Raw genomic sequence first — 26,431 nt, 5'->3', positions numbered from 1 at the left:
TGTTTCACGGATTTGAAGCGCCTGTTATCGCCGTCCGTTTAACCACGGGTATTCGTCGGGCCCCGTTCCCACAACAGGTGTTCGTAAGATCTCAAACCACGTGAGGTTGCAAAACCCCGAACCAGGTGAGGTTTGCAAGTCCTCGTCCAGTAGGGTTTTACAAGACCTCCAGCGAGGTAAGGTTTACCAACCCTTATTTTCTAGTTTATTTTATTTTTTTATCACGGAATTTAAGCGCCTGTTATCGCCGGACTCCGCCGTCCGTTTAAACACGGGTATTCGTCGGGCCCCGTTGCCCACAACAGGACAAGGTCTCCAACCTTGCAGCACCAGGCTCCGTACACCTTATCGCGGAACTTTTGCGCCAGGACTCCGCTGCCCTACACGGATTTTGTGCAACTATTTTTACCTGTTAGAGTCTAGAATTGACAGGGTTTTCACTTGTGCGCGCAACAACCTTCAGTCAAAGAAGAAGTCACTCTTCTCCCACACAGAAGAATGACTTACTCTCTAAAACGTCATTCGCCACTTTTTAAAGAAGAATCACTCACCCTCTCTTGTCTTTCCCTGGAGTGTCGTCAACCTTCAGATCCCAGCAGGCAGGCCGAGCCCAGTCCTTTAACAGGTTCTCTTGCCGTGCGCACGGTCTTACTGGGGTCCGCCACACCTGCCGGAATCTTTCCAGTATATGACATCCGGCTCGAAGGACCAAAAATGTTAGGGTTAACACCTGTTAAACATACATTAACAAAGACAGAAAAGACAAAAGAGTTAGATTCTTTTTCACTCGCGAGGAGAACGGACAGAGATGTGCTTCAGTTACAATCTCCTACCGCTCTGAAGCACATTTTGTCTGCTCCTCTATTTTATTGTTTCTAGGATCCCTAATCACAAGGACGCTGTAGCTCTAAAGGGAGGGGGCAAACAGCTACAGCGTCAAATGTTATTCACTAACTAACACACAATCATTCTGTACTAGATAATGTCCTTCCAGGCACAAAGATTAATAAAATATGTAGTGATCTTAGCAATGATGGTTTTATTGGAGGCCAGCAACTCAACCGAAAGCAGAGCTCTTCACCAAGAGGTAAACCTGCAGGAAGATTTTGTTTCTGCTCTCTGTCAGTGAGGCCTTCTGAGAAAGGAATCAGAGTAAATTAACAATACAAGAAACATTCTTAATTCTATAATGAGATTAACTTTAAGGAAAGCATCAATTAAAGATACATTATAAAGATCAATGAGAATAACAAATAATTGATTAATAATATCACAATTTCTCCAACAGTCTGTATTTATGAGCGAATAACATGATATAAAGCTAAAAAAGTATATTGTTCTTAGCTCCAGAGAAATCTTCCATGACTGGAGCTTTATCTAAGAATTTGTTTAACAAAACATCTACAGGAATAGAGTGAACAGACAGAAGAGTGTTTTTGATATAAAAGTTTCAAAACCTTGGCTTAGTAGCCCATAAGAATGCATTAATTGATTACAATGATTACAATGTTTTAAATGATCAGGTTTACAAACAAGAAAAAGTTCTTTTGAGAAAAGCATTTGGAACAAATATCTCCAGATATTTGGTTTGTTAGTCCACAAACCACTATTTTTTTTTTCTAACTGTTGTATGTTTCAGTTTTATCCTCTGACTTTGCATGCAGCCTTTCTCTGTTTCATTCATATGCATCTCCAGACCTTCTTTTCCATTCCTCATGTTTTATTCTGAATTTGCACCACTAGTTTATCTTATTTTTAAATTCCCAGATGCTAATCATTTAGTAGATCTGCATGTAATAATCAACTCTACAGTCATGTTGAAGGAACTGGAGTTTAGCCATTATGTTTTTCTTTGTTCTTGAGCTTCCTGAATGCAGAATTACAATGCATGTGAGTGTGTGTTTGCAGGACTGAAATGTATTTCAGACTAACCAGAGGCAGAGTGGAGGATAGTAGAATTGATTGGGTTTTTCTTGCAGTGCTAAATCACCTCAGTTCTCTGCTCTTTACTGGTAACAGTGCACTCCCTCCTGCATGCAAAGTGCTCTACGGGTCTTCTTAACATTTGCCTTTTGTCACCTTCTGCTTATAGCTAGTCTTTCAGTGGCACATAACACAACTATACACCACCTGGTACATTAAACTCTGAGACCTCTTCTGCAGCATGCCATGTGCAGTAGAATGAACCTTTAAGAAGATGTATGACCCTATTATCCAGTTAATTAAGCTTTTCTCCTTTGGATTTGTGATAAGTAAGATCCTGCCTCCCAGCTCCCATAGTTTGAATCAAGGATTTTAAAGTTCTGGTCTTCAGAGGGACAAATCGTTCCTATTATGTTGGATTTTCAGTCAAAAGTAAAAGGGAATTAAATTACCAACCTGCTTGGATTGGATTAATTTCTTCAGTTTTATAATTTAAGCATTGGAAGTTAAGTAAAAGTGGAGCTTGGATAGTTTTCACTCTTTAACTTTAACTTCAACTTTTGAAATTGAACATGAAAACATGACCTCAGAAGAGTTCATACTAAGACTGCAATTTCTCTGGATCTGCCTAATAGATAAGACAATGCACTTGTAATCTTTTCCTGTTCCTCTTTGAAACCTGACTTGCTGAAGCATTCAGATTCTTTTAGAATTATTGATGTGTCGCTATTATTTATAGAGTCTGAGCCTTGCTGATAAGCTTCACGGGCAGAGGCTGTGCTTTGGCCTCATAACTTTACAACTGTCGGCATAGGTCACAGTTAGTCTTGAGAAAATGCTGACTCACTCTCCTCTGCTCTTCTTTTATGTCCTATTCCTGCAATACAAATAATCACTTCACCTTCCCATATGGAGGTGGAAAAGTCTTTTTTATTGATTTGGCATCATTAAACTGGCTTTTATTCTGTATTATTCATCATTGTTTAAGCTTGCATATTTTAGGCTTAGTTTTATTATTCTCTATGTCAAAGATTGAGAGTATGTAAAGCATGTAAAAGAAACAAGTAAAGGCAGTGAAGAAACCTGTTAAAAGTGGGTAAAGTGTAATGACTTCACATCTGGAACAGCAAATATGGGTTAAAATATGTTTGTGTTTTGTACTCAGTGCTTAGCTGCCCAAGTAGTAATGGCACAGACTTCAACTTGAAATAATGAAGCAAACTCAGTCAAAACAGTATTGTGGAAAATAGAGAGATTTTACATTTCCATCTATCCATCCATCCACATATGCATATCTGTTCTGCTCTTGAGTTTTCCTTGGATTTTGGAGAAACGGAGATCTGCTTTTCCTCTCTGTTTTCCAGACAAGCATCGTTAGCAAGCTCCTAAGGCATGGCGCAAATCCAACTTTGCTCAACTGCAACCAAGACAAGCCTTCTGGTAATATATTTACTGAACACATTCACACTAATGAGCATTTGATCACAAACATAAAAACCACTGCAACTGGAGGGGCAACATGCTCAATCAAGTGGAAAGTAATAAAGCAAAAAAAGAAAAAGAAAAGGAAAGAAAATAATTTTGTCACAGACATAAATATAGATGTGTGCTGATTGCCTTTGGGTGAAAGCACAAGTAATGAAGGGGTGTCACAAATCACTTTACAGGAACATGAAAACAACAATGTTATGAATTCTTAAACATTATTTTACCTTTCACCTGTTTTGTACTAACCAATCAAAGGGGAAATGATAACTAGGCCACTAAATGTGGGTTCTTAGTCGTCTGTGGTGGACATCTGTTCCTGTTTTGACTGGTAGCCGCCCGTCTTTAGGAAATGCATGAATAAATAATAAGTTACCAGCTGAACCAGCGACAATCAGAAGATTATGCCTACTTTTGATCTACAAAACTCTTCTAAAAGGTCTTAATTCCCTATTCATGAGCGTTAACGATGTGATAGCTGAGGGAGACTTTCGCTCCTCATGGAAAAGTTAATGTAAAGCTTATAGCAAAGGGCAAAACAACATACCTTGTACAGGCCAAAATAACGTTCTGTGTTCAATTTGGTGCTTATTGTTTAAGAATTCACAACATTGTTGTTTTAACAAATGTTTTTATACTGACAAGGATGCACTGCTGTGGTTTAATTAATGGTAATGGTTATTACCTGATGGTTATTTCAATCACTTTCTTTTCACCTGCAAGATGATGACTGTAAATCGCTTCAGTGTAGTTTAAGATTGGTAGTTGGGCTGTAATGGAGGGAAGTAACACATATTAAGAAATAACCATTTACTCTGCTCCTTATATGCCCTTCTTCTTGATGATGATATAATCTGTCACACAGTTTGCAATCCTAGTACCGCAGCATACCATTGTTGAAACACTGTCCTCTAATTGAAATGTCGATAGGTAAAACTAATTGAACTTCACACATTTAAAAAGTCTGTTTCCTAGCAGTCTTTAAGAATGTTTTGAAGGTAGAAAAGGTTTCCTTCAATTTGTGTTTTGGTAGCACTCAGTGAGTCATTCTACTATTGTGGAGCGACACATGAAAAGTTAAGATTGTTCTGACTGCAGTGTTGGCACTGCTCGCCAATAATGCTTTTAAGATAATAGTGGCCAATAAGAGACATAAGTCTTTGTGAGAGCATTCAAATAGATTGTAGACTTTTCCATCAAGAACTCTGTAGACATATCACTGACCTGAATTTGATGTGGCCTGTTAAGGGTAGCTAGTGGTGTTCAGCAAACAGAGAGGTGACATGTTCACTTTTAGGCAGATTAAAAACCAAACTCGCCTCTGTGTTTTGGACCATCTGGTGAAGGTTCACAACATATACTGGGACACCAAACTCTTGCAGTCTATGGAAATGGCCATAGACTGCAAGAGCTGGGTAGCATATTGAGTTGGGCATGGCGTGACTTTTTGTACGTTTAATGATGCAAAGTGATTGAGTCATGGAGACATGATCTTTAAAGGTCATTGGTCATGACACTTAAGTTTCTAGTTGCCATAAATGGACCAAGAGATTAATATTCAGTTGAGACTTTATTTATTTATTGACTTCAGAGAGGAAATTTGTATATGAACATTCTTATTTTATTAATATGGCCTATTTACTTTGCTGCCAGATGCAGTTTGATTTAATGAAGTCTAGCATGCTTTCAGGTTACCATCTTGAGATATCCTTGTCATAGAATAAAACTGGCCTGGCGCACATCGGCAGCCCCCGCCTCCATATGGTAGGCCTTAAATACCAAAATAGAACAAAAAATGAAAAGAAAGCAAAAGAAGGGAATTTGATATCCAATATATTTTATTGTATTTAGTGTAAATACATAGATGTCTTTTATCTTTTTTACTATAAAAAAAGTGTGCTGTGCAATACAATGAACAGTTTTCCTTTCACTGTCCAATTATGAAACAATTTTATTGGTACATCCCTTAAAATCTTTCTGAAGTCTATAAATTAAAATGTAATAGTCTTATGGATACTTTTGGATAGCACTGTATAAACAAACACACAGACAAAATGTTTCATAGACTGGAGCATTGAGTTTTTTTCCTCCCTTTTTGTTGGATACAATCTCTCTGCTGCTGCTCACCATTTAACCAGGCCTGTGACTCATTCTGGTCTTAATCAATACCCCATATTTGCATGAAGACACAGAAAACATGTGAGACAAACCCCGACAGGCTGAGAAAATCCCTACCATTTAACATGGAAGCTGCATGGTTTTCCTGTAGAAGCCAAATAATGGGGCATAGCAAGAGATGGGTGTCAGGGGCGCTGTCTGTCAGACTGAAATAAAAAGCTAAAAGCCATTCTCTTTCCCTTGGGCCCTCTTAGGCCTCATTACAGATGGGGAGATCCTAAAGCTGTCATCCTCTGCAGCGCTGGATTGATTCTGTTAGATTCGAATTCTGGATAAGGGCAATGTCATCAAATACATTTTTAAGAAAGAGGTTGTAATGACACTTAGTAGCGCCAGTGTTGTTTAAGCCATCAAAATTCTTGTATACCAATAATTTTAGAGTCTCCTTACTTTTTACCTTTTGTTTTTACTTCCTAAATAAATATTTGAGTGGATTAGAAAGATAAAATAGATTAATTCTGCTCCCATGCATTCATTCACAAGTGCCTGCATTAACTTGAGGATTTTTATTTTTACTTTTGGTGATGTCAGATTTTCGAATGATCTGGGTTTTCCATCATCAGATGTTGCCGTGTCAGAACCGATAGCAGAGATGCTGCTAAGTGCGGAGGAGAGCTGGTTGCAGAGACTGAAGGACCCCGGAGCCCCGCTTCCTTCAACCGACCAACGTTATGATGGAGGCTCTCATGACTTCAACACTCCTCTCAAAACTTTGTGCGTCTAATCTGTTATATGCACACATTTATTCAGTGTATTGTAAATTATGTTTTATTCATTTTAAACTCAAATATTTTGTTTAACTCACCATGCCTACTCTTTTGTTAATCAGGAATCCGCTTGGTCTCTCAATCTCTAAGCGGGACAGTCTGCTGGAGAAGTGCACCATGTTCAGAGAGGCAGGTGGAGCACTAAGCCGGCAGCCCTCTCAGGATAATGGCCTAGATAGTCCGTTTAGCTCTGGACCAAGCAAACTGGAGCAGGTAACTTTGCTTCAAAGCCCATTTAGGGATGAACCTTCTCAGAGTGTCTTTGGCTGGTAAAGAAAAAAGCTTACATTTCAGTAGAACTGACCTTTAAAACTCAAGAAGCTGTACTATACTTAATTTGGTGTGTTTTTCTTTTAATGAAGGATTTGTATCTTCTGAATAATTTAATGACAGACTTCAGTGTGACATCCTGTGATCTGATAGACAAAAACTAAAGTAGTGCATAATTGTGACGTAAGAAATGTTTTCCAAATATGTAAAATGTGGTTTGTGTTTGTATTCATTCCCTTTTAGTCTAAAATATTCCTCAAATATATCCAGTGCAACCAAGTACTCCTGTGTTTTGAAGCAAGATTAGTCTATAGATCTAAATCCCAAATATCTCATGGAATACGGTTCACTCAATCATCTAAATGTGGATGCTTAAAAATTTTGCTATTGAAATCCTGTTATTTCAACATCGAAAAGCTCAAAGTGAAGTAACAAAAATAATCGTCTCATAGAAATTACGCAATGTATGTGGACAACAACAGAGGATATCAAACACCACTCTGAGTTCAGATTTAATTCACTGCGTTTCTTTAGGTCAAGCTGATGCCTCCAGCTCCCAATGATGACCTCGCTTCCCTCAGCGAGCTGACCGACAGCAGCCTCCTCTACGAGATGCAGAAGCGCTTTGGTAACGACCAAATCTATGTAAGCCTGTTATGTCCTTTTACCTTTTACACACAAAACCTTAAACACTCAGAAAAGCCTGAAAGGCAAAGAAAAATATGAAAGATATTTTCTTGACATTGCAGTTGCCTGTTGTTATTGGGATGTTGTCTAAAGTGAAGCATTTGGATCATATTGCACAAACTATATACCCAGAAGGTCTGAATTTACAGACTTAAGGTTGTTGCCCTTAAATCTTACTATTTTTACACTTTGTGGACATAAGTTGTATTGTGAGGGGACCTTGTACTTTCTTAAAATACAGTATCTAGCTTTGGTTTTTGAATGGGCTAGTTTAATTATTCTTGTTAATTGTCCATCAGATTTTGTTTGCAACATGAATTTTATCTCTTTCTTTCAGCCCACTGACCTAACAGAGTCTTCTACCTCCCTTACTCACACATATTCTGGTGAAAATATGACAAAATCAATTCTGCAACTTATTTTATTTCCATACTTTTGTCATGCTTTTAGCAGGCTTCCAGGTAGGATTTTTGAAAGACTGTAAATGGAATAATGTAAAGCTGCTATTACAGGAACCCAGATGGCAAATAGACAGAAGGGTTGTTCCCAGTGTTGGAGGTGACTAAAGGAACTGAAAATAGAGAATAGAGAACTCTGCTTGTGACGTATTTTGTACTCTAGGATCTAATTTGTTAGACTGAAGAAATTAGTTGACAAAGTCTAATGAACGTGAATTATTGTTTTGCTTTCTGGTTAACTCTTCTAATATTTTAAAAAGTAGTACAACTGAGTTTTTCTGTTGCATAACCAAATATTTTGGTACACAATGAGTTAAGTCCTAAAAGTAGAATCATAATAAGCGCCAGTTGATTTTTTTACTGTACTAAAACTAATTGTCTTCAGTTTTGTGACACAGGGTAACAGAGCAGAGAAATTAGGGACATAAATGGGAAGGAACAGGCAGGATAATCCATGTGCTTCCGACAGGGTGATCAGGGAAGCGGGCTTTCAAGAGTGGCTGCTGCTTTCTGCAGCACAAAAGACCTCTTCTTTTCATCCTTTAAAGGAGAGGTGAAAATTGGGGAAAAAAGTATAAATTTGAGATAATTAAATAATGAATCTAATTGACTTTTACTTTTTAAGAAAAACATAAATAAAGATTGCCTCCAATCTGCAAACAATGGGATATTTGTTCAAACCATTAACCTTGAAAGACTGGCATTAACCTTGTCTGGAGGACTAAATATTAGAATTAGCAGCACTTTCACAGGAGGCAACTTGGCTCTAATGGAAGTTGTGAAGGGTTAGTTGGCTAGAGAGGAGGGTCAGAATAAGATCTGGTCTTGATGTCTGTAGGGCTTACATATGAGACAGTACATCTGAGTTCTTCATCAGGTCATTTTATCAGTTGGAGTTTCACTGTTATCTTCTTACAGTGTTTAGAAACATTATTAGAAAACATGTAGTTTGCTAAACACATATGTAAGGCTTTCTTTTAGTATGACTGTTTATTAAAATATTTAGAAATGAGGATGAATTACTTGTTTGCATGTCTCTTTCTGCTGGTGTTTAGACTTACATTGGACACATTCTTCTGCTCATCAATCCAAACAAAGAGCTGCCCATCTATTCCACTTTGGTGAGCAAACATTTAAATTACTTGTATGCATTTACAGCAGAAAGCCTTTGCTGTCTGTTAGGATGTTTTGGTTTAGATGGGAATATATGGTAATACTCTCTCAAGCAGGATGGATTGCATTAGATGAGCTTTAAGTATCACAGCTGTAAAATCATTTTATGAAGGAAAGAGTTTCCTGCATAAAGAACAGAGCAGCAGGGTCTGAAATGGACCTAGTAGTTGATAAATAATGCAGTCTTCCTGTTAGCGATCCATAAGGCTGACTCTGCATTTGGCAGAGAAAACACATACAAACAGCCTTTCCTAGACTCAAACAGTCTCAGTTACGGCTTCTCGTCACAAGAGCAAAAATGCTTATCAAGCAGAAAAAAAACAAACAACAAACAAAAAAACAACACAATCCAGTGGGAAAGTTATTGAAAATTGCTCATTTATTACCTTTCCCACAATGTAATGTGCAAAAACTTCCTCTGTCCCCGTTTCTGCTGTCACCAACATAACAGTTTCATACCACTGCTGGTCTTGGCAGACGGAGACAATATGAATGACAGCATGCTGATTCTAAATCTAAAATGTATACTTTTAACTTTTAGGATTATTTATCCATTGCTTCAGTTATAGAAAACAGAAAATGAGATTTATTTTTACTTCACTGGATTAAGTATTTAAATTTGGACATTTAAGTTTGTGCAAACTGTAGCTGCATGGTTACTTAGAGTGATATTTTTTTGTCGAACACTCGGAATGATCCCCAGTGTGGCCCCACTGTTTCACTGAAAATTGACCCCTCGCCTGATTGTGTGTACGTCTTACGTGAAGCCTCCATCTGTTTCTTAGGTGAGTCAGTTGTACCTGAGCTCCACTGGCCGTCTTTGCTCTTCTCTACCGCCTCACATCTTCTCCTCAGCTGAGAGAGCATATCACATGATGCAGCAGGAGAGACGTCCACAGTGCTTCATCCTGAGGTACTCCTGTTCCTTTCTATATAGCAACCCCCAAAGTTGAGACATTTTGTTAGGTTTGTTAGAGCGCACTAGTTTAAAAAAAAAAGAAGCTTAATGAAGACCAATGAACTTATGTAGAAATGAAGTTGTTAAAGCAGGTTTAGCTTGTTGAATATTATCCTAAACTACAAACATCCTAATGGAGCACTGCCACTGCATCAAACCTGCAGCTGTGGAGATCTGCCAATCAGACTGAATCTGATCGAATCTGTTGAAATGACAACTATTTGTCATGCCTTTTAAAAAGCCGACTTTTTGGAAAAAAAAAGTGAAAAGGGAAACCATAAGAAGGGATGTTTAAAGGATGTCACAAGCACACACAGCAAACATGTGAAAGAAGGTGTTCTGGTCAAATCAGAATAAAATGCAAAAATGCCTACATCCAAAACACAATGTTTTGGGTGAAAGCACAGTAATATGCAGTTAGAGAGAGAGAGTTTGATGGTTTAAATCAGAGCACAATCAAAGCCCAGGCCTGAATCTTCTCACACTCTTAAATCTGCCTGAATTTAACATATTTACCAAATAAAAAAGGGCAAACATTTCTGTCTATAAATGGCAAAAGTTGATGAAGAAAAAAGCCAAAAATTTTAACTAGTGTATCAGAGCAGAGAGAACAGAAATGTATTTTCACATTTTTATTTATGAACCAACCATTTTCACTACATAGTAGCATTATGCTTCTTGTTGGTCTGTCACATTAAAACCCAATAAAATACATTGACATTGCAGTTGTAATGTGATGAGATGTGAGATATGAATACTTTTACAAGGCATTCTATGTGAACCCAGAGCTGCGGTGACAGTTTTATAGCTAAATAATTGTGTGAATAATTGGCAGGTTGCTCACGTGGTTTGTCCACTCCCCTCAGCTGCACACCTGTTAAATCCTTCCAGAAAGATTAATAGCTCTGAGCCCAAACCAAGCAGTAGACCTGTTCCACGTTTGCACAGAGATGGATGTTTGTTGGGAGGGTTGCAGCGCGGTGCTCTTTGTCCTCGACTGGACCAACTCAGCACCCTGATTGCAATTAAATCCTGTTCCTGCTCTCCAGTGACATTCCCACTGAGTCGTAACCAGTCTGGCAGAGAGTTAATGCGCCCTGGCCACAGGCTATCCATCTCACTTACACACACAAACACACCCTCAGTGGCATTGTGGCGTGCACTCAGAAGTGCACACGTTTCCATTTCCTCAATTCCTTCCTTTGCACTTTATCACTCCTTCTCCAGTTTCACTTTTGGCTGTCCCGTGGACCTCCTTGTTGTCAGACATGTATATATACCAAAGTACACACACATATGCACACATACACATCTCCTTTTGCATGCAATCAATGGTCCAGATCCCTCTTAAGGCAGATACGCTAACAGTCTACCTCTAAAATCTAATAAAACTGTAAAATAAAAAGATAGCGGAAGAACCTTTGGACATGGCAAAGTAGCATAACGCATACATACCCCCAAACCCCGAAAGCAAGCTGCGGTCTTTAGTGAGGAGACCCTGACCTTCTCAAGCCATCTGCTTGGTGTTACTATGCATGTCTCGTCTCCCTGCATGTCAGTGAGTATCAGAGCATGTACTGTAGGGGAGCCTTATGTCAGCCTTAATATCCACTCACCAGAAAATTAACAGGCATCCTGGGTGTTAAAAGTATGGGCTCAGTCAGTGAAATGTCACTGATGTCAGGACATGTAATGGGTGGGGGTCTCTGAGGTGTGGGAGATGTCAGGTGGGTGGAGACATTCGGTGTAGGGGACAGATGATATTACCCTGATGACTAACAACTCACACCTACTCTTTGGAGACACCGGAAAATCTCTATTTGAGATTTTTCTTGTTTTATAATGTGTTCCAAATTATTATGCAAATTGGATTTAAGTGTCAGAAAGATTAAATTTTCTGTTGAACTATTAAACTGATAGATGGTATTGTGTGTCAGGACTCTTTTAGTCACTATGATTAATTTCAGAGAGCTGGTTGATTAGTTTGTCTGGTGAGCTCAATTAAAGGAAATCTACTTAAGAAGGATGTTCCACATTATTAAGCAGGCCACAGGTTTCAAGCAATATGGGAAAGAGAAAAGATCTCTGCTCATGAAAATCATCAGATAGTGTAGTGAATATGACAAGGCATTAAAACAATAGATATTTAACAAAAACTGAAGTGTTATTTTACGATGAATAGATTTGTGGTTGACTCAGAACAAAGATGGGTTTGTACAGATAAAGACTAATGAGGAAGTTTTCTGTTAGACAAATTCATCAAATCAAGACAGCAGCTGTTAAAATGCCCTTACAAAACAGCAAGCAGTTATTTGAAGCTGCAGGTGCCTCTAGAACCTCAAGGTGGAGGATCCTCCAGAGGCTTGAGGTGCATGAACCGACTATTAAGCCCCTCTGACCAGAGATCACAAGCAGAGACAGTTGCAGTCGGCCCAGCCATGCATGAAGATTAATTTTCAAACAGACTTGTTCACTGATGACTGCTGTGCAACCCTGGATGCACAGCACAAACTCCAGATGGACGCGCTAGTGGATTGGTGGTGGTTTGCCACAACGTAACACGGCTGTGATGTCAGCAAGAAGGTGGTGGAGTCATTTTTTGGGCCGAAATCATAGGGAGAGAGAGAGAGAGCTGGTCAGCCCATCAACTCTGACAAGTTGAAGTCCCAGCTGAAGACAAACATTCAGATGGTGACATGATGGTTACTGGGTGCTGTGGTGTGTGCTTTTCGTAAAACATAGTGTTTAGCATGTCACCCCAAAAATGCTCTACTTGTTCATCCTGGTAGTTTATGTGGAAGTCTTTTCTTGGTAGGTTTAGAGCTTTTTCGCTTTTTGGTGATAAATTGAGCAGTGCTCTGAGATATTCAAAACTTGGTATCCTATTTTATATTTGCGTTTAACTTCTCCAAAACTTTATGCATGAGATATTTGCTGTGTTCCTTGGTCTTTGTGATGCTTTTTGTCCTTTAATGGTTTCTAACAAATATTTGAGGTTTTCACCAAACAGCTCGATTCACTCTAATATCAAATCATACGTCTACTCTGACGAGTTTTTGTTGAATTGTATTTCATTCAGGGCTTTTTAAAAGCATTCTGTCTTTTTCACAATTAAGCACTGCTTTGTCTTGATCTTTCACATAAGAATTGGTGTCCACAATTGTTGAAGTTTCAATGTTACTCATTGTGGAGGAAATCAAAGGTTATAAATACTTTTGCACAACACAGTGTGAAAGACTAACTGAAGACTGTCTCTTTCTGTCTTTTCAGTGGTCAGAGTGGTTCTGGGAAAACTGAGGCATGTAAGCACATCGTCAGACACTTGACAGCTCGCTGCAGCCCCAAAGGCTTTGGGTTAGAGCACAGAATGAAACACGTACGTCTGAATGCGTCCGTCTACAAGATGTTTGTCAAATTCTGCACTTCAAAGATCCAGTGGGTGAAGAGGGGTCCTCCGTAGACGTGCATGATTTAGGAACATGCAACAATGACACAGCTGTGTCCTTGAAATGACTTTTGGATCTCATATCAGATTTCACTTCTTTATTTTTTTCCTTAAATCTCTCTGACAAACTCATAAATCCCTGTGTGCCCCCTGCCTGCCCACTTTGCTTGCATACAGTGACGTTCGCCAGTGTTTCACATATAATGGCATGCAACATCTTTATTCTCTGCATTCATGATAGATACTTGCTTGTTAGATTTTGAACACTTTTTGACGGCGCATTAATCATTTCCTAAAATGGTTTGAACATAAAACAAAACATTGCTATGTGTTTCACATTGGTATAGCTGCTTAATTGTTAAGACATGAATCCTTAAGGTCAACACTAACCAAGTTATTTTTTAAAAAATGTTTCTAGATAGGAAATTTACATTCACAACAACATTCTGCTTTTGCTCAGAGACTGATTTAAAGTACTGTAATCAGTGAGTGCTCTTTTCTGATGAAGTCATTGTTAAGTAGGCAATATCTGGGTCAACCTTTCATTCTGGGACATGAAATGATGAGACTCGAATCATAGATTTGCACTGACATCTAGTGGTTCAAAACAAGATTTTCCTTGTTACTTTTGACAAAGATGTTTTATTTTCTTCATAGTGTGTTGTGCTTTATTTCTCATTGAAAAATAATGCAAAGCTTAACGTGAGCTGTTTGATTATATTTACAGGTAAACTGTATTCTGGAAGCTTTTGGACATGCAAAAACTCCAAGAAACAGCAACTCAAGCCGTTTTATTAAGTTGCTAACGATCCAGTTCTGTGAAAAAGCAAAGACAATACTGAGAGGTAATGCAGTTTGCACATCTGGCTGTAGATGAAATTGAATTATGAATAAATTCAATGTCTTTATTGTCATAGTCGGATATGCATAAGATATTTACCAGGCATGTTAAATTTCATTCTTAAGTATATATACTATCATGTTAGTTCTTCTGAAGATTTATATAAGCCTTTCTTTTAATTATGTTTTATTCGTTTTGTTTATTATTGTTAATATTATGTTAAGTTATTTTATTGCAGTTTTCTGTGAAACACCATCACAACACAGTGTATAATTGGAAAAGGAAAGGAAACTAAAACATTGCTTTCTTGCAAATTATAATTTGCAGTTTGCCACAAGAAATGCATTTTTAGAGGGGAGATCAGTCCTAGTCAAAGGCCAAATCTGATCTAGTAGAAGATCTATTACAAAACTTGAAATTTCATCGAATCTGATCTTGGGAAGTAGGGCAAAGTGTTCAGTCTTAGGATGAGAGAAGCTAAGAAACAAACTTTTGAAAGCCAGATTTTCTTTTTCACTTTAAATGTGTATTATTTTGATTTCATTTCACATAACGGGCAACTTTCTTGTTTGTTTCACAAATGATTTAAATCAAAGTAATTTGCATTCCAACACACTTATTGTGGAAAAGTTTACAACTACAGATACCTGTTCACAGCTTTAAACAGGTTACTAGCTCTGAGCTACCACCAGGAGGCAGTAAAAGCTAAAGAATATCCCTTCATGATGATTTGATTTAATGCCTAATTTGTATTTTTTTATTTTTTTCAACATTTTATCTCCATAAATTTAATTTCATGATACCTGCCATTAAATAGGTACTAAAAAGGTAGTAATTTCAAGCTGTTAGTCAATAATGATGTGAGGTTTTTGTACTGACTTGAATACCATGTGTCCTATTTAAGCCCACATTTACACCTACATGCTGGAAAAGACTCGTCTAGTTCACCTGCCACCTCAGCAACAAAACTTTCGAATCTTCTATATGATGGCCGAAGGCCTTTCCCCCGAGGACAAGACTGCACTTTATCTCAATAATGTCTTGTCTCATAGGTATGTTGAGTAATAAAAATATTGAATTATTGAAATTTGCATTTAGAAATTGATGATTGAAGTTTGTGTTATTGTTTCTTCCTTCCATCTTCCTGTCACCAGGTATCTTACTGGTGCAACTCCAGGAGACAGCCCTCCTGTCGCCCTGGCTTCTGCCCAGAGCAGGGAGCATCTGGCTGCAGTCAAACAAGCCCTGCGCGCCCTGGGCTTCAACAAACAGGTCACCGATCTGCTTGTTCTGTTTGGTCAGATGTTGTAGGCGTACGGTTAAGGTGTAAAATTCACACACCCTAAAGAAAAAAGTATTTATATATATATAAATATATAAACTGTAATTTATATATATAAATATATAAACTGTAATTTATATATATATATATATATATATATATATTATATATATATATATATATATATATATATATATATATATATATATATATATATAATTAAATTATTGTAATTTATTTGGATGTTGAGATATCACTGTCTTTTTTTTTTTCTAGGTCCAACAGAGCTTGTTTTTTTTGTCCAAGAGGCATAAAGTTGCTCAAATTGAAATTGACTTTTGATCAGTTTGTTCAGTTAAATGATTTAAACTTTAGGAACAAAACATTACCATAACAAACTTTGACATATGTAATGTGAAATCAATTCATACAGCAAACACGACTTAAAATGAGATGAGAAGACGCTCAAAACCTGCAAGGTTTCAAGGCACCTCATGCATAAAGTACTCAATCAAGCCTCTAAGCAAAGATCTAAAAAGTGCCTCTAAATGCAAATAAAACTGTACAAAGTGTGCCTTCCTTCCATCTTCCTGTCACCAGGAACCACAAGCTGTGAACAAAGCATGTGGTGCACTTTAGTGGTGCACACAGCTAGAGGTGCGGGGAACACACCACCACTAGCTGTGTTCGCAGACCATTTTCAGGTTCTGTTCTTAAATATCCATTTAGCATTTATCAGCAGTGGGTGACCATCATCTCACCTTTTAATCCAGCAGCAGCCAATACATGTGGGCATAAGGGATGGAGGAATACAGTGGCTGCTGGTGGTGTTATCATAGGACACTACCATCCAACTGGATAAGACTGCAAGGTAGAGAAAAGGGGGCGGGGGAGTGTTAGTGGAAGTGATCGACCACCCATTGGTCTCTGTCTAAGCTCTCATCAACGGACGACTCCCAGTCCAGACCCACGGGTCAATCGTCATTAACGCTCCTTATATCACTGCTTTGCTTTGCTTTGCTTTGCTTTGCTTTGCTTTCCCTTTCTCTTTCTCTTCATCTTCGCCGTGCACAAGAAGGGAAAGGGGAGGTGGGAGTTGCTCTGTGTGTAGAGTGTCAGACAGAGACTAATGCCTGTGTTTATCTCTGAGATATCAGCTCCAATATCCTGCCCTGAGAGGGCGCAAACACAGACACATATTCACAGACGTTCACGAGCACACACCCTCCTACACAGACATCCCCCCGCTCAGAGAATCAGAGGCAACTGTAAAGTGGGGTTTTCCATGAGGCGTCCTCTGTTGAAGGGCACAGAGTGAGGAACGTTGTGACAGGAGAGGAGGGCAGCAAGAGAGAAAGCAGACACTGTTGTTTTTGCAAATTGCAACATGTCATGATGCAGTAGTTGTTTTTCTCCTTTTGTTCTGGTTTCAAGAAATTTAAGAGCATTGTGTGTTCTTTTTTTTCCCCCACACCTTGTTGTTTCAAATCATCTGACAAATTTTAATATCAAAATAAATAAAAAATCCAGTTTTCAAATAACATTAAAAAAAGCTTTTGAGAGCAACCTGTCTCTATGTAAGGTCATTGTCACCCATATTTACATTTTGAGTTAACAGTAATTAACCAAAATTCTGGGTTCAATTACTCAAGTCATGCAGGCACTGCTTTTCCTTCAAAATAAATAAATCAATAAATCAAAATCTGTATAAAAGCATAAAACAGGTTTAATCATCTTAAAATCCAACACAACACTCCTCAACATTGACAAATTTACAAAAAAACACCCAAAAAAACTAGGTCTTTTGAGAGTCTGGAAAAGTTTATAAAACTATTTGCAAAGCTTTGGGACTTCAGTCAAATCCAGTGAATTACTGCAATACACATTGTCTACAAATCCCAAAACATGGAAAAATTGAAAACCTTTCTAGGAGTGGCTAGAGAAATTTCTCCAAATGTGTATTGAAAGCTCATTCAGAATCTCTCAAAGGAAACTAGAACAACAACCCTCAGCACTGGAGGTCTTACTTGCCCCAGTTAGGTCAGTGTTTATGATTGAACAACAAGCAAGAAAGAGGCAAAATAGCAACCATGCAAATGTTCCAAGTTCAAAGCCAATGCTGAACAAAAAAATCTGGAGACACAAAGCCCCATCCCCAAAAAATAACTAAATATTCCATACACTTATTAGACAAATGTGGGGCATCTTGAAAAAAAAAAAACACTACATTTAAGAAGAACAATACCAACACTGAAATATGTAAAAGAGTCTTTGCAAGTTTCCGCAAGCAATTTACAGCAGATGTTGCTATCAAGGTCAACACAACCGGTTTTTACATTGGACTTATTAGGATAGCTTTTTTTTCTTTATATTTCTAAACATCATTAATGTTTCTTAAAAACATTGGAGACAATAATTTCTTAATGATTTGTAGCTCTGCCTATGTGCTTAAATATAGGGACGAGTCTTTTGCACTCGTCTCTTGAAGAACAAGAAATATCAACTAGAAAATTATTACAGCCTTAATTATTTTCTAGATAACAAGTGACTTTTCTGATGTTTTTTTTTTCATTCCTAATTTTCCAAATGACATAAAAAACCATTTAAAAACTTTTTTTGCATAGTGTGCAGGAAGAAAATCTTCAAAATGTAGCAATACTTTTTAAAACCTTTTTTTGCTAAATAAATATGTTTAATATAAATGCTGATTCTAAAACATCATAAAAATGTAAAATTTACTCTTTCTTTTTTATTTATTTATTATCCCAAATTTTTTTTCCAGTTACATACTTATTCCCTTTCTATCTTTTTCTCATCCAGGAAGTTGACTCTGTGTTCACGCTGCTTTCTGCTGTTCTCCATATTGGGGACCTACGTTTCACTGCCCTGACAGATGCTAATTCAGCCTTCCCTTCTGACCTGCAGCTGCTGGAGAGAGGTCAGTGCCTCCGTCACAACTATGCCCTCGGCTTTACAGGCACATTTATACTGAAAATTGGGAGTGTGGAGACCATTATGGTCCCACATCATCTTTCTCCTGTCCTCATTGCCTTTCTGTCACTTTTCCCCGAGATTGTCTGATTTAGAAATAGCTAAAAGCTAGACAGTCGCATGTTTGGCAACCAGCAACAGTCTGAAAGAGCAAGTCTGAGACACACTCCACTATGTTGAAGTCACAATTTTCCCTTTTTTCCTGCTTTATTTTCTCATGGCGTACTCATTCCATGTGGTCCTGCGACCCCCGACCCTTTGCAAAGTGGTAAACAACAACGTCAGTGCCCAGACGGGAAAGAGCCAGTCGTTGTCAGGGAGATGTGAAGTCATGGCTGGTGATGTCAGGAAAGGGTTTCTGGGTTTGCCATCACCTGTTTGTGCTGCTTGTTTATGGATTCTGCTCACAAGTCCAGCGGTGACTAATCCCTGCCAGCTCTTCCCATCAGTTAAGCAGGCATCAGCTGTGCCAGTGTTCAGCTTGTTGTGTTGTCATCGTGACGTCATGATCAGACCACTCTGGGAGGTCATCAGCATTACCTTTCAGATACTCCATTATTATTTAACGCTGTTATTTTTCAGGTTTTCATCACGTTGTTTACTCTGATGTCTGATGTTTCTCTATTTGTCTCTCTTTCTCTTCCCAGTTGCTGGACTGCTGCAGGTGTCTGCTAATGATTTAAGCACTGCCCTCACTTCTGACGTTCAGTATATTAAAGGTATTGACCAAACAACCTTCACCACTGCTTTATAGTGGTTTTTATTTTGCTGCAGAGAAATACTCTGACTACTGAAGTAGCCAAATGTCTTTAACCTTATTTGTTTCCTATAATTTCAGCTCTGCCTACTTCCTTCTGATAAACCAGGCGTTCTTGCTTAAGTTAATCCAAGCTAAACTTATTTATATCCTCCTTGCCGACTTAGATTCAAAGTTGCATATTAGCTTAACCAACATGTTTCTTCTGCTTGGAAGTAATATGGATACTTTGTAGTGATTAAAGTATTTTTTTTTTTCTGCAGAAGACATCATTTCGGTCTAACTGTGTCACATTAGGTTTAGAAAAACCCTTAATGTAAATGAGCATATTGAAATACTCATCACAGAATCTGCAACTACAGCCTTTTGCAACTTTGCCAAGAACCGATAGATTTAGCTGCCTTAATGATCTTGTGGAGTGCCAATTTGTAACACTGTATGAATTCGCCAGTTTCTGGTAATGTATTAATTACAGATGTCCCAATTAGGATAATTTGTGCATGATCCTGATCTGAATAATTTAGGAATAGACATTTCCTGATGCATACTTTCAGTCCGAATCTTAATTGAAAGAGCAACTTGCAACTTGCTTACATTCTAGACTAACATGAGCATGACTAACTACTTTGGTTTTACAGAACTTAATGGTTTTAATTATTAGATATTTCAGTGCAGTCTCATTTAATTGTATTTGGACAAATCTCAGAAAAGTTTGTCTTCTGCTTCAGAAACATAGCAGCCATTTGGCTGTGAATCTGTTATTTAGCTATTCTCTACACATTTTTTCCCCCCGTTGCAGAAAAGTTGACATGACATGGACAAATGGAAAGCTGCAGTGCTTAATACAGTCTCTTGCAATTTTAATATCCTAGTAAAGATGGGAAAACACTTAGATTAACAAGGAAAACCAGGATTTATTGGATGAACAGGATAATCTGCATTCCCTGCAATGCATATTTGTAAGCCATGCCAGTTAAAAGGGAAATGAGCTTTAGAAAATCATTGTGCTAAACATGCCCACTTGGCAACTGGCAATAAAAGCACCTATCTGAGTTTTAAGTTTTTGATTCGTTACTTTGGATTTGATCTGGACTTCCCTAGTATGAATGTTTAAAGATAATTTACATCATAACACAAAACACTATAAAAACCCCTTTTGTGCTGAGGAAACGTTTTTTTTCTTCTTCTTTTTTTATTTAGGCTTTAAATCCTCTAACTGGTGTTGAACATGTCCTGGAAAGTCCCAGTATATCCATTACAGATAGGTCATCATAGTGATCGATAAATTGTTGGGTGGGGTTTCTGTGAATTGAATGATTCATGTAATTCCAATGATGTGGACATTTTGCTGTAAGAGAACAAAATGAAGCATAGTTTGATTTGGCTGTAAAATGTTAAGGTTGGTGGAAAGTATTAAAACAACATACATAGGACCCAGAATGATGCTAAGAGAATCTACTAGAATCAGATTTATTGGTGCTAGCATGCACAAGCAATGAATTTGAGTTTGTTTTCATCTACTCACAGCGTGCATACATGAAGAGGAGCCTGCTTAATCGCCTTTTCCAGTCACCATTTTCTGACCTATTGGTCAAATTTTAAGTAAAATAAATGTTTTTAACCTTTGGTCAAGTAGTAAAAATGTTTATATTGCTTACATAAAGACGTCTAGAAGATCATCTTTAGTAACAGTTGTTTTTCCTTGAAGCCAGAGGAGCAAGGCACAGTGTACTTTATTACATACTAACGTGAAATACTGTTGACATAGTTATGATGTAAACACAACAAAAAATTAGATCACAAACATTCATGTTTGTCTGATTTATCAGCTGAATCATTTTCTGTCAAAAACAGCCAAGTCGTCTCCAAAATCATTTCCAGTGTTGTGCAAACTCCCTCCTCACTAGTCAGTTTTTATTTTACATCACTGGGAACTGATTCATTTATATAATCCATCACTTGGAAATTTCACTAATTATGTTTCACATAATTCTTTTCATAAGTTGATGTCTTCTGATGAAGTTATTTTAAATGAATTTGCAAAAAACTACTTATTTGTGGCACTTTTAGAATCCAGCTTGCATTTTTGACCCCATTTTATTTTTATTTATTTATTTTTTTAGGTGACGTGATTACTAGACGTCACACTGTAGAGATGGCAGAGCATTACAGGGACCAGCTTGCTAAATCCATCTACGGGCGGCTCTTCTACTATCTGGCCAACAGCATCAATGACTACCTTCAAGGACAGGATGACAGCATTGGGTATGTGTTATGTGTGTTTTTACTCACAATCACAAAATAAAAAAGTCCTGGGCTATTGGCTCCCTTGTGTCTAAATTCCTATCACTGACGTAAATAGCTGTCATTGCAGACAAATAGTCACATTTCCAAGGCTGAAGTACTGTAGGCTTCATTGCAGAGCGAACATTCTCCATACTTTACAAATGCACCATGAAATCCAAGAAGAAATTTAACAGACACACTCAAGGCCTATAATGCTTGGAGGTCTTACAAAAACACACTAAAAAACAAAACAGCACAAGGTGGAGGTCATGGGATCCTTGGTGTTAATGTTGTTGAGCGTTATCACACCCTGACAGAAAACCCACAGTGCATCTTCTGGAATGTGTTTGTGCTTTGCCTTGTTTGCACACATACCACTAAATATAATAAATTTGTCAACCACACATTCATGGCACTCCCTTTTTGTCAGATGTTGCTGCTTATACAACCTCACAGGCTTTACTGCTGATGTAGCATCACACCAGACTCATACTGATCCTGGAAATTAAATTCACTGCTTTAATGAATATGCTGTGTGTGTTTTTTGCTCGATTTATTACTTTCAGCGATCCTGCCATGGAAATTGGAATCTTGGACATGTTTGGGTTTGAAGAATTTCAAAGAAACGAATTTGAACAGGTGAGACCGGGTTTTCCATTTTAAATTTTCGCAAATCAAACATTAATATTGTGTGACTCTCGCCTTAAATAGAAACTCTCTGGCTTTTTTGAGCTGAAGAACAATTTGTGATCTTGTAATTTTTGTCAAATTGTTGAAATAGTTGGAGCTCTTATCTGTTTAAGGCTGGAATGTTTTCATGTGTAATTGTAATGAATGAGCTGAGGTCTGTGGCTGAGTGTGGCGTGATTTTCAGCTGTCCTCCAACGAACTGATGATGGCCACAATGACTGACTGTGCGCTACATGTAGGCTGCAGTCTCCCTCCTTCTCTCTTGCTTCCTCTCTCTCTTTCTCAGCATGAGTTAGAAGACAGAAACCATGTTTTTACAAAAATATTTTGTCCAAGAACCAACACATAACAGTAAAACAAAAAACACAGTAGTTCTTTATAAAAACACACAACTTCAGTGAACATAGAAAACCACAACAGAATTTAACAAACATTTCCCTGAACTTAAGGTTAAAAAAGGATAAAGCAACTTAAGAACTTCTCAATTTATGGTTCTGCTAAACATAACTTTGCTTTGTATTTTCTCTCCATGCCAAATTTTGTTTTTGTGCCTTCTAAGAAGAAGTATAAATACCCCCAAAATGAAAAAAAAAACTTTAGCATTTCAAAGAATGCAATGGTACAACATAAAATAGGGAAAGTGCAGGTTATTTATTTCAGATATAAAAAGATCCCAATTATTTGGGCCATTTCAAAGCTTTGAACTGCAGATATCAATTTAACCCTATTATATTTGCTCTATAAGAATTATAAAAAGAAGACATACAGAGGGAGAAATAAGTATTTGATCCCCTACTGATTTCCTAGGTGTGCTTCTTTACAAATAAAAGTACAGTCTTTACATTTTATGTTTTTTTTTTGTTTGTTTTGCTTTATTCGGTGCAGAAAAACAGAACATGGGTCACAGCTTCTATGCATTTTATTGAACAACCACAAATGCAATGGACTGTAGGCCCAAATCCTGGTACTGGGTCCGGTTGTTGAGGATCCCTGACTTGGGACTCAGAACTGACCAAATTCAAATTGTCTGACTGCAACACTTTCTCCCAAGCTTTGTCTGAGTTGTTCACCAAGAGACACCAAAGCTTCCCTCTTCATGCTTGAAGCTGAACTAGAAAGCTGCTTCTGTGACAAACTGCTATATCAGAGGTGCACAAGAGAGCTTTATCACACATCCTTCCTCTCAGCATCTGTTAGATTTTGTAACTATTACCATGCTCCAGGCGGCTCTCCCTCAATATTCAGTACAGTGCTCTGGTGAATCTAGACAGAGGCTCTATGATTTTGTGGGATGAGCCAACATGCCGACAACAACAGGGATCGACTGTCAGGTCCTCAAAATGCAACTTTAACTTTGTTTCCAGATACTGTCAGAGTTCTTGAGCATAGGGCTGCCAGACCAGAAGCTTCAAAACGCAGGACGACTGATCCTGTTGAAACTCAGTTGGATGGATAAAAAAGAACCCGACTTGTTACATGTGGCACATTATTCTGTTAGCCTTTTCAGAACTCTTTTGGCAAATTACTTTCACATTTTTTACTATTTAAACTACCTGACATTCCCCACCTATTTTCTTATCTTGTACATTCTTGAAAAAATTCTGTCTGTTAGGACATCCTATATTGTTTTGTGTATTTTTTTGTTGTTGTTGTTGTTGGCTTATTCTGAATAAGACATTTTACCTGTTGTATTTGTTTGTGACTGTAGTTCATAAATCTCAAGTGACTAAGTGCTTATTGCTTCTATTCAAAGCTCAGTCTCCTCCACCCCCTGTGGAGCAGCCTGTTTCTTCCAGCTTTTACCAAAGGCAGTCACTGTTTGTCTTTGCTTCTGAACCCTCGTGTGCCAGTAATGTTTTTTTTTTTTTTTTTTTGTCTGCGTGGCAGAAGGATAAGTACTTTCCTTATCTGGATGCTCTCCAATCCAAGTGGAAGTGAGGGATTTGCACAACCATTTATTTCAGGTCAAAGAAAGTGCCAGATTAACTGACGTATATGGGAGACAGACAACAGCAATGAAATTAGAGAAATTATCTGTCGCAGTTTAAAACTGTCAATTCAGATCTGCCTCTTGATACCACCACACATTATGAGACACTTGCAGAGGAGAAAAAGGGAGGAGCAGCGTTTGGATCAACAAACACAAGGCTCATTTACTGTAGACATGGCACATAAGTGACACACAAGCTCTGACATGTTTATACTCTCATATACACACAAACAGAAACTCACAAACACAGAACCCATGTGTGGTATGATCAGAGATATTAGATCTTGTTAATTAGAACTGTTTGTCGGTCTGTGTTGTACCTGCTCAGCACTTTGCTAATGAGCTAACTCAATCAACCACCTGCTGAGACTAAGCTTTTAATGGCCTAGACTCACTGGGAGATAAACAATAGACAAGCAGAAAGAAAACAAAAACACAAATGTGACCTTCTGCTCCAGCAAACGTCATACCTACTCCTCAGAGTATAATGAAGGAACCCTAAAATTTGGGTCATGGCAACATGGTTGCAGTGTTACATGAGTCTGACAGGTGAATAAAAAACATTAGCTTGTCAAAAGTGCCTTTTAGACCCAAAGTTCTCAAACGATTGTACTGTCGCAACCTAATTAACACCCGGAAAAGGAGTTGTCGAAGCAAATTGATCTTTGCTTGAAATAAACTGCGACAAAAGAAGTGCAGTACAAATCGAGCGCCACGAACAATCGCTAACTTAATAGCATTCCTCTGAGATCAGAATGTAAATGTGGGAATGACCTGAAACCTAATTTAACCGTGTTCCAGTTACTAGCCAGATAATTGGTGGGTAATGTGGATTACTACTGTGTGCAGTGACAAGCTATCTCTATTTGCTCTACCTAATAATGAAATGCTTTAACTAAGAATGCTTTTCCTTTGCATTTAGTTTTTAGTTTGTGATACAGATCCTCCGAAGCAGAAATAAATGACAGAATTTATTTCAACATTCAGTAGCCCTGTTGGTATTTGAAGTTGAGATTGGTGAGAATCGTCCAACTTTATCGTTTGGAATTTAACTTCAGGGGATTTTCTGTCTAATTTAAATGTTTTTGCTATTGAGTTTAACAGAGGGCATATTAAAATCATGCCCCTCTAACAAAACAAACAGCTCCCAACATGTAAGACCTACTTTTAGAAGGAAAACAACACACCAAGCCTGTATATGCCAATTTAATTTAATTAATTTAAAGGCTCCATAAAATGGTAATTGGAAATCTTAGTAGTTACCAAGTTGGTCATACTTGTAATAAAACACCTGAGTACTATAGTTTAGTGTGGTTGTTGCTATTTTTCCCCATAAATTTTATATCAACATGTAACTCGGTTCATTCAAAAATAATACTAACGACTAAATCATTATGTTCTATTTTTCTACCAATGCGTCACCTTTAATTTTAGAATGTGATTTATTAAACTTTTTGATAATCGTTATTTCCCAATGCACTACATGTCAGAAGCATAATTTTGCCAAAGCATTGCATTTCCAAACACCACTTATCTTGTACCTGCATGTAGCTCTTAATGTACTTATTATAATGTAATAAAACAGAGATAATCGTTTCTCAGTAATGACTCTTGTTTTTATTTGCATGTTTGAACATGAAAATGACTGCAGAAAATGAACGCATTAGTCCTCTCAATGGAAAGGAAAACATTTCTCAGTTGCACTCAAGTTAGCTCATCGTCAGACTGCAATGCTCTATGCTTAATTTATGATTGAAAAACAGTATTCAGAGTGGCTCCTGGTAAATATGTGTTCCTTCAATAACTTTAATTCTCAAACAGGAATTAAAAAAGTAATTTATAATTGGCAAAAAGAAGAAAATCCCATAAAAAGCTAATCTTTTGAAAACTAAAAAAATGGTTTGGAATTTCCTTCTCCATTTGTTTCAACATCAATTGGTCTGATCACAATTAAACTATACACAATAAAACTTTGTGAAAAAGCTTCAGCTACAGACACTGCAGTGACGTGACACACAAGTTCCATAGGAAAGATTTTAGCAGCTCACTTTGTCTTTGAAAAGGTGGAACAGCTGACAGGAAGACTCCTTAGTGTGTTCACAATCCACAATTTGGCCCTTTTAATGGCTAAATTCACATTGGCTGTGTTACATGAGTAGTCACTTTACTTCTGGCCCATTGACTGCCACAGAAGGTTATGTTCGAGGTTGTATTTGTTCCTTTGTTTGCTTTCAAAACATTGAGCAGCCT

At 37.7% G+C, this 26,431-nt stretch overlaps 1 protein-coding gene across 1 annotated transcript in view; it reads left to right on the top strand.

The window, feature by feature from the left end:
* The window catches only part of myo16 (myosin XVI), a 95,485-nt gene that overhangs the window by 33,452 nt on the left and 35,602 nt on the right, over positions 1-26,431 (top strand). The window contains exons 8-21 of the mRNA XM_055031731.1: positions 3,288-3,363; positions 6,150-6,300; positions 6,416-6,566; positions 7,158-7,268; positions 8,824-8,889; positions 9,727-9,854; positions 13,170-13,275; positions 14,072-14,189; positions 15,090-15,237; positions 15,340-15,457; positions 18,288-18,405; positions 19,106-19,177; positions 21,339-21,480; positions 22,068-22,140. Coding sequence (XP_054887706.1) covers positions 3,288-3,363; positions 6,150-6,300; positions 6,416-6,566; positions 7,158-7,268; positions 8,824-8,889; positions 9,727-9,854; positions 13,170-13,275; positions 14,072-14,189; positions 15,090-15,237; positions 15,340-15,457; positions 18,288-18,405; positions 19,106-19,177; positions 21,339-21,480; positions 22,068-22,140 — 1,578 coding nt within the window. The remainder of the gene's footprint in view (positions 1-3,287; positions 3,364-6,149; positions 6,301-6,415; positions 6,567-7,157; positions 7,269-8,823; positions 8,890-9,726; positions 9,855-13,169; positions 13,276-14,071; positions 14,190-15,089; positions 15,238-15,339; positions 15,458-18,287; positions 18,406-19,105; positions 19,178-21,338; positions 21,481-22,067; positions 22,141-26,431) is intronic.

This window comes from Poeciliopsis prolifica, unplaced genomic scaffold (genome assembly GCF_027474105.1).
Source record: "Poeciliopsis prolifica strain line A6 unplaced genomic scaffold, Auburn_PproV2 SCAFFOLD007, whole genome shotgun sequence".
In the NCBI taxonomy this organism is placed as follows: Eukaryota; Metazoa; Chordata; class Actinopteri; order Cyprinodontiformes; family Poeciliidae; genus Poeciliopsis; species Poeciliopsis prolifica.
The sequence above is the reverse complement of the archived record's forward strand: the minus strand, read 5'-3'. Positions and strand labels throughout refer to the sequence as shown.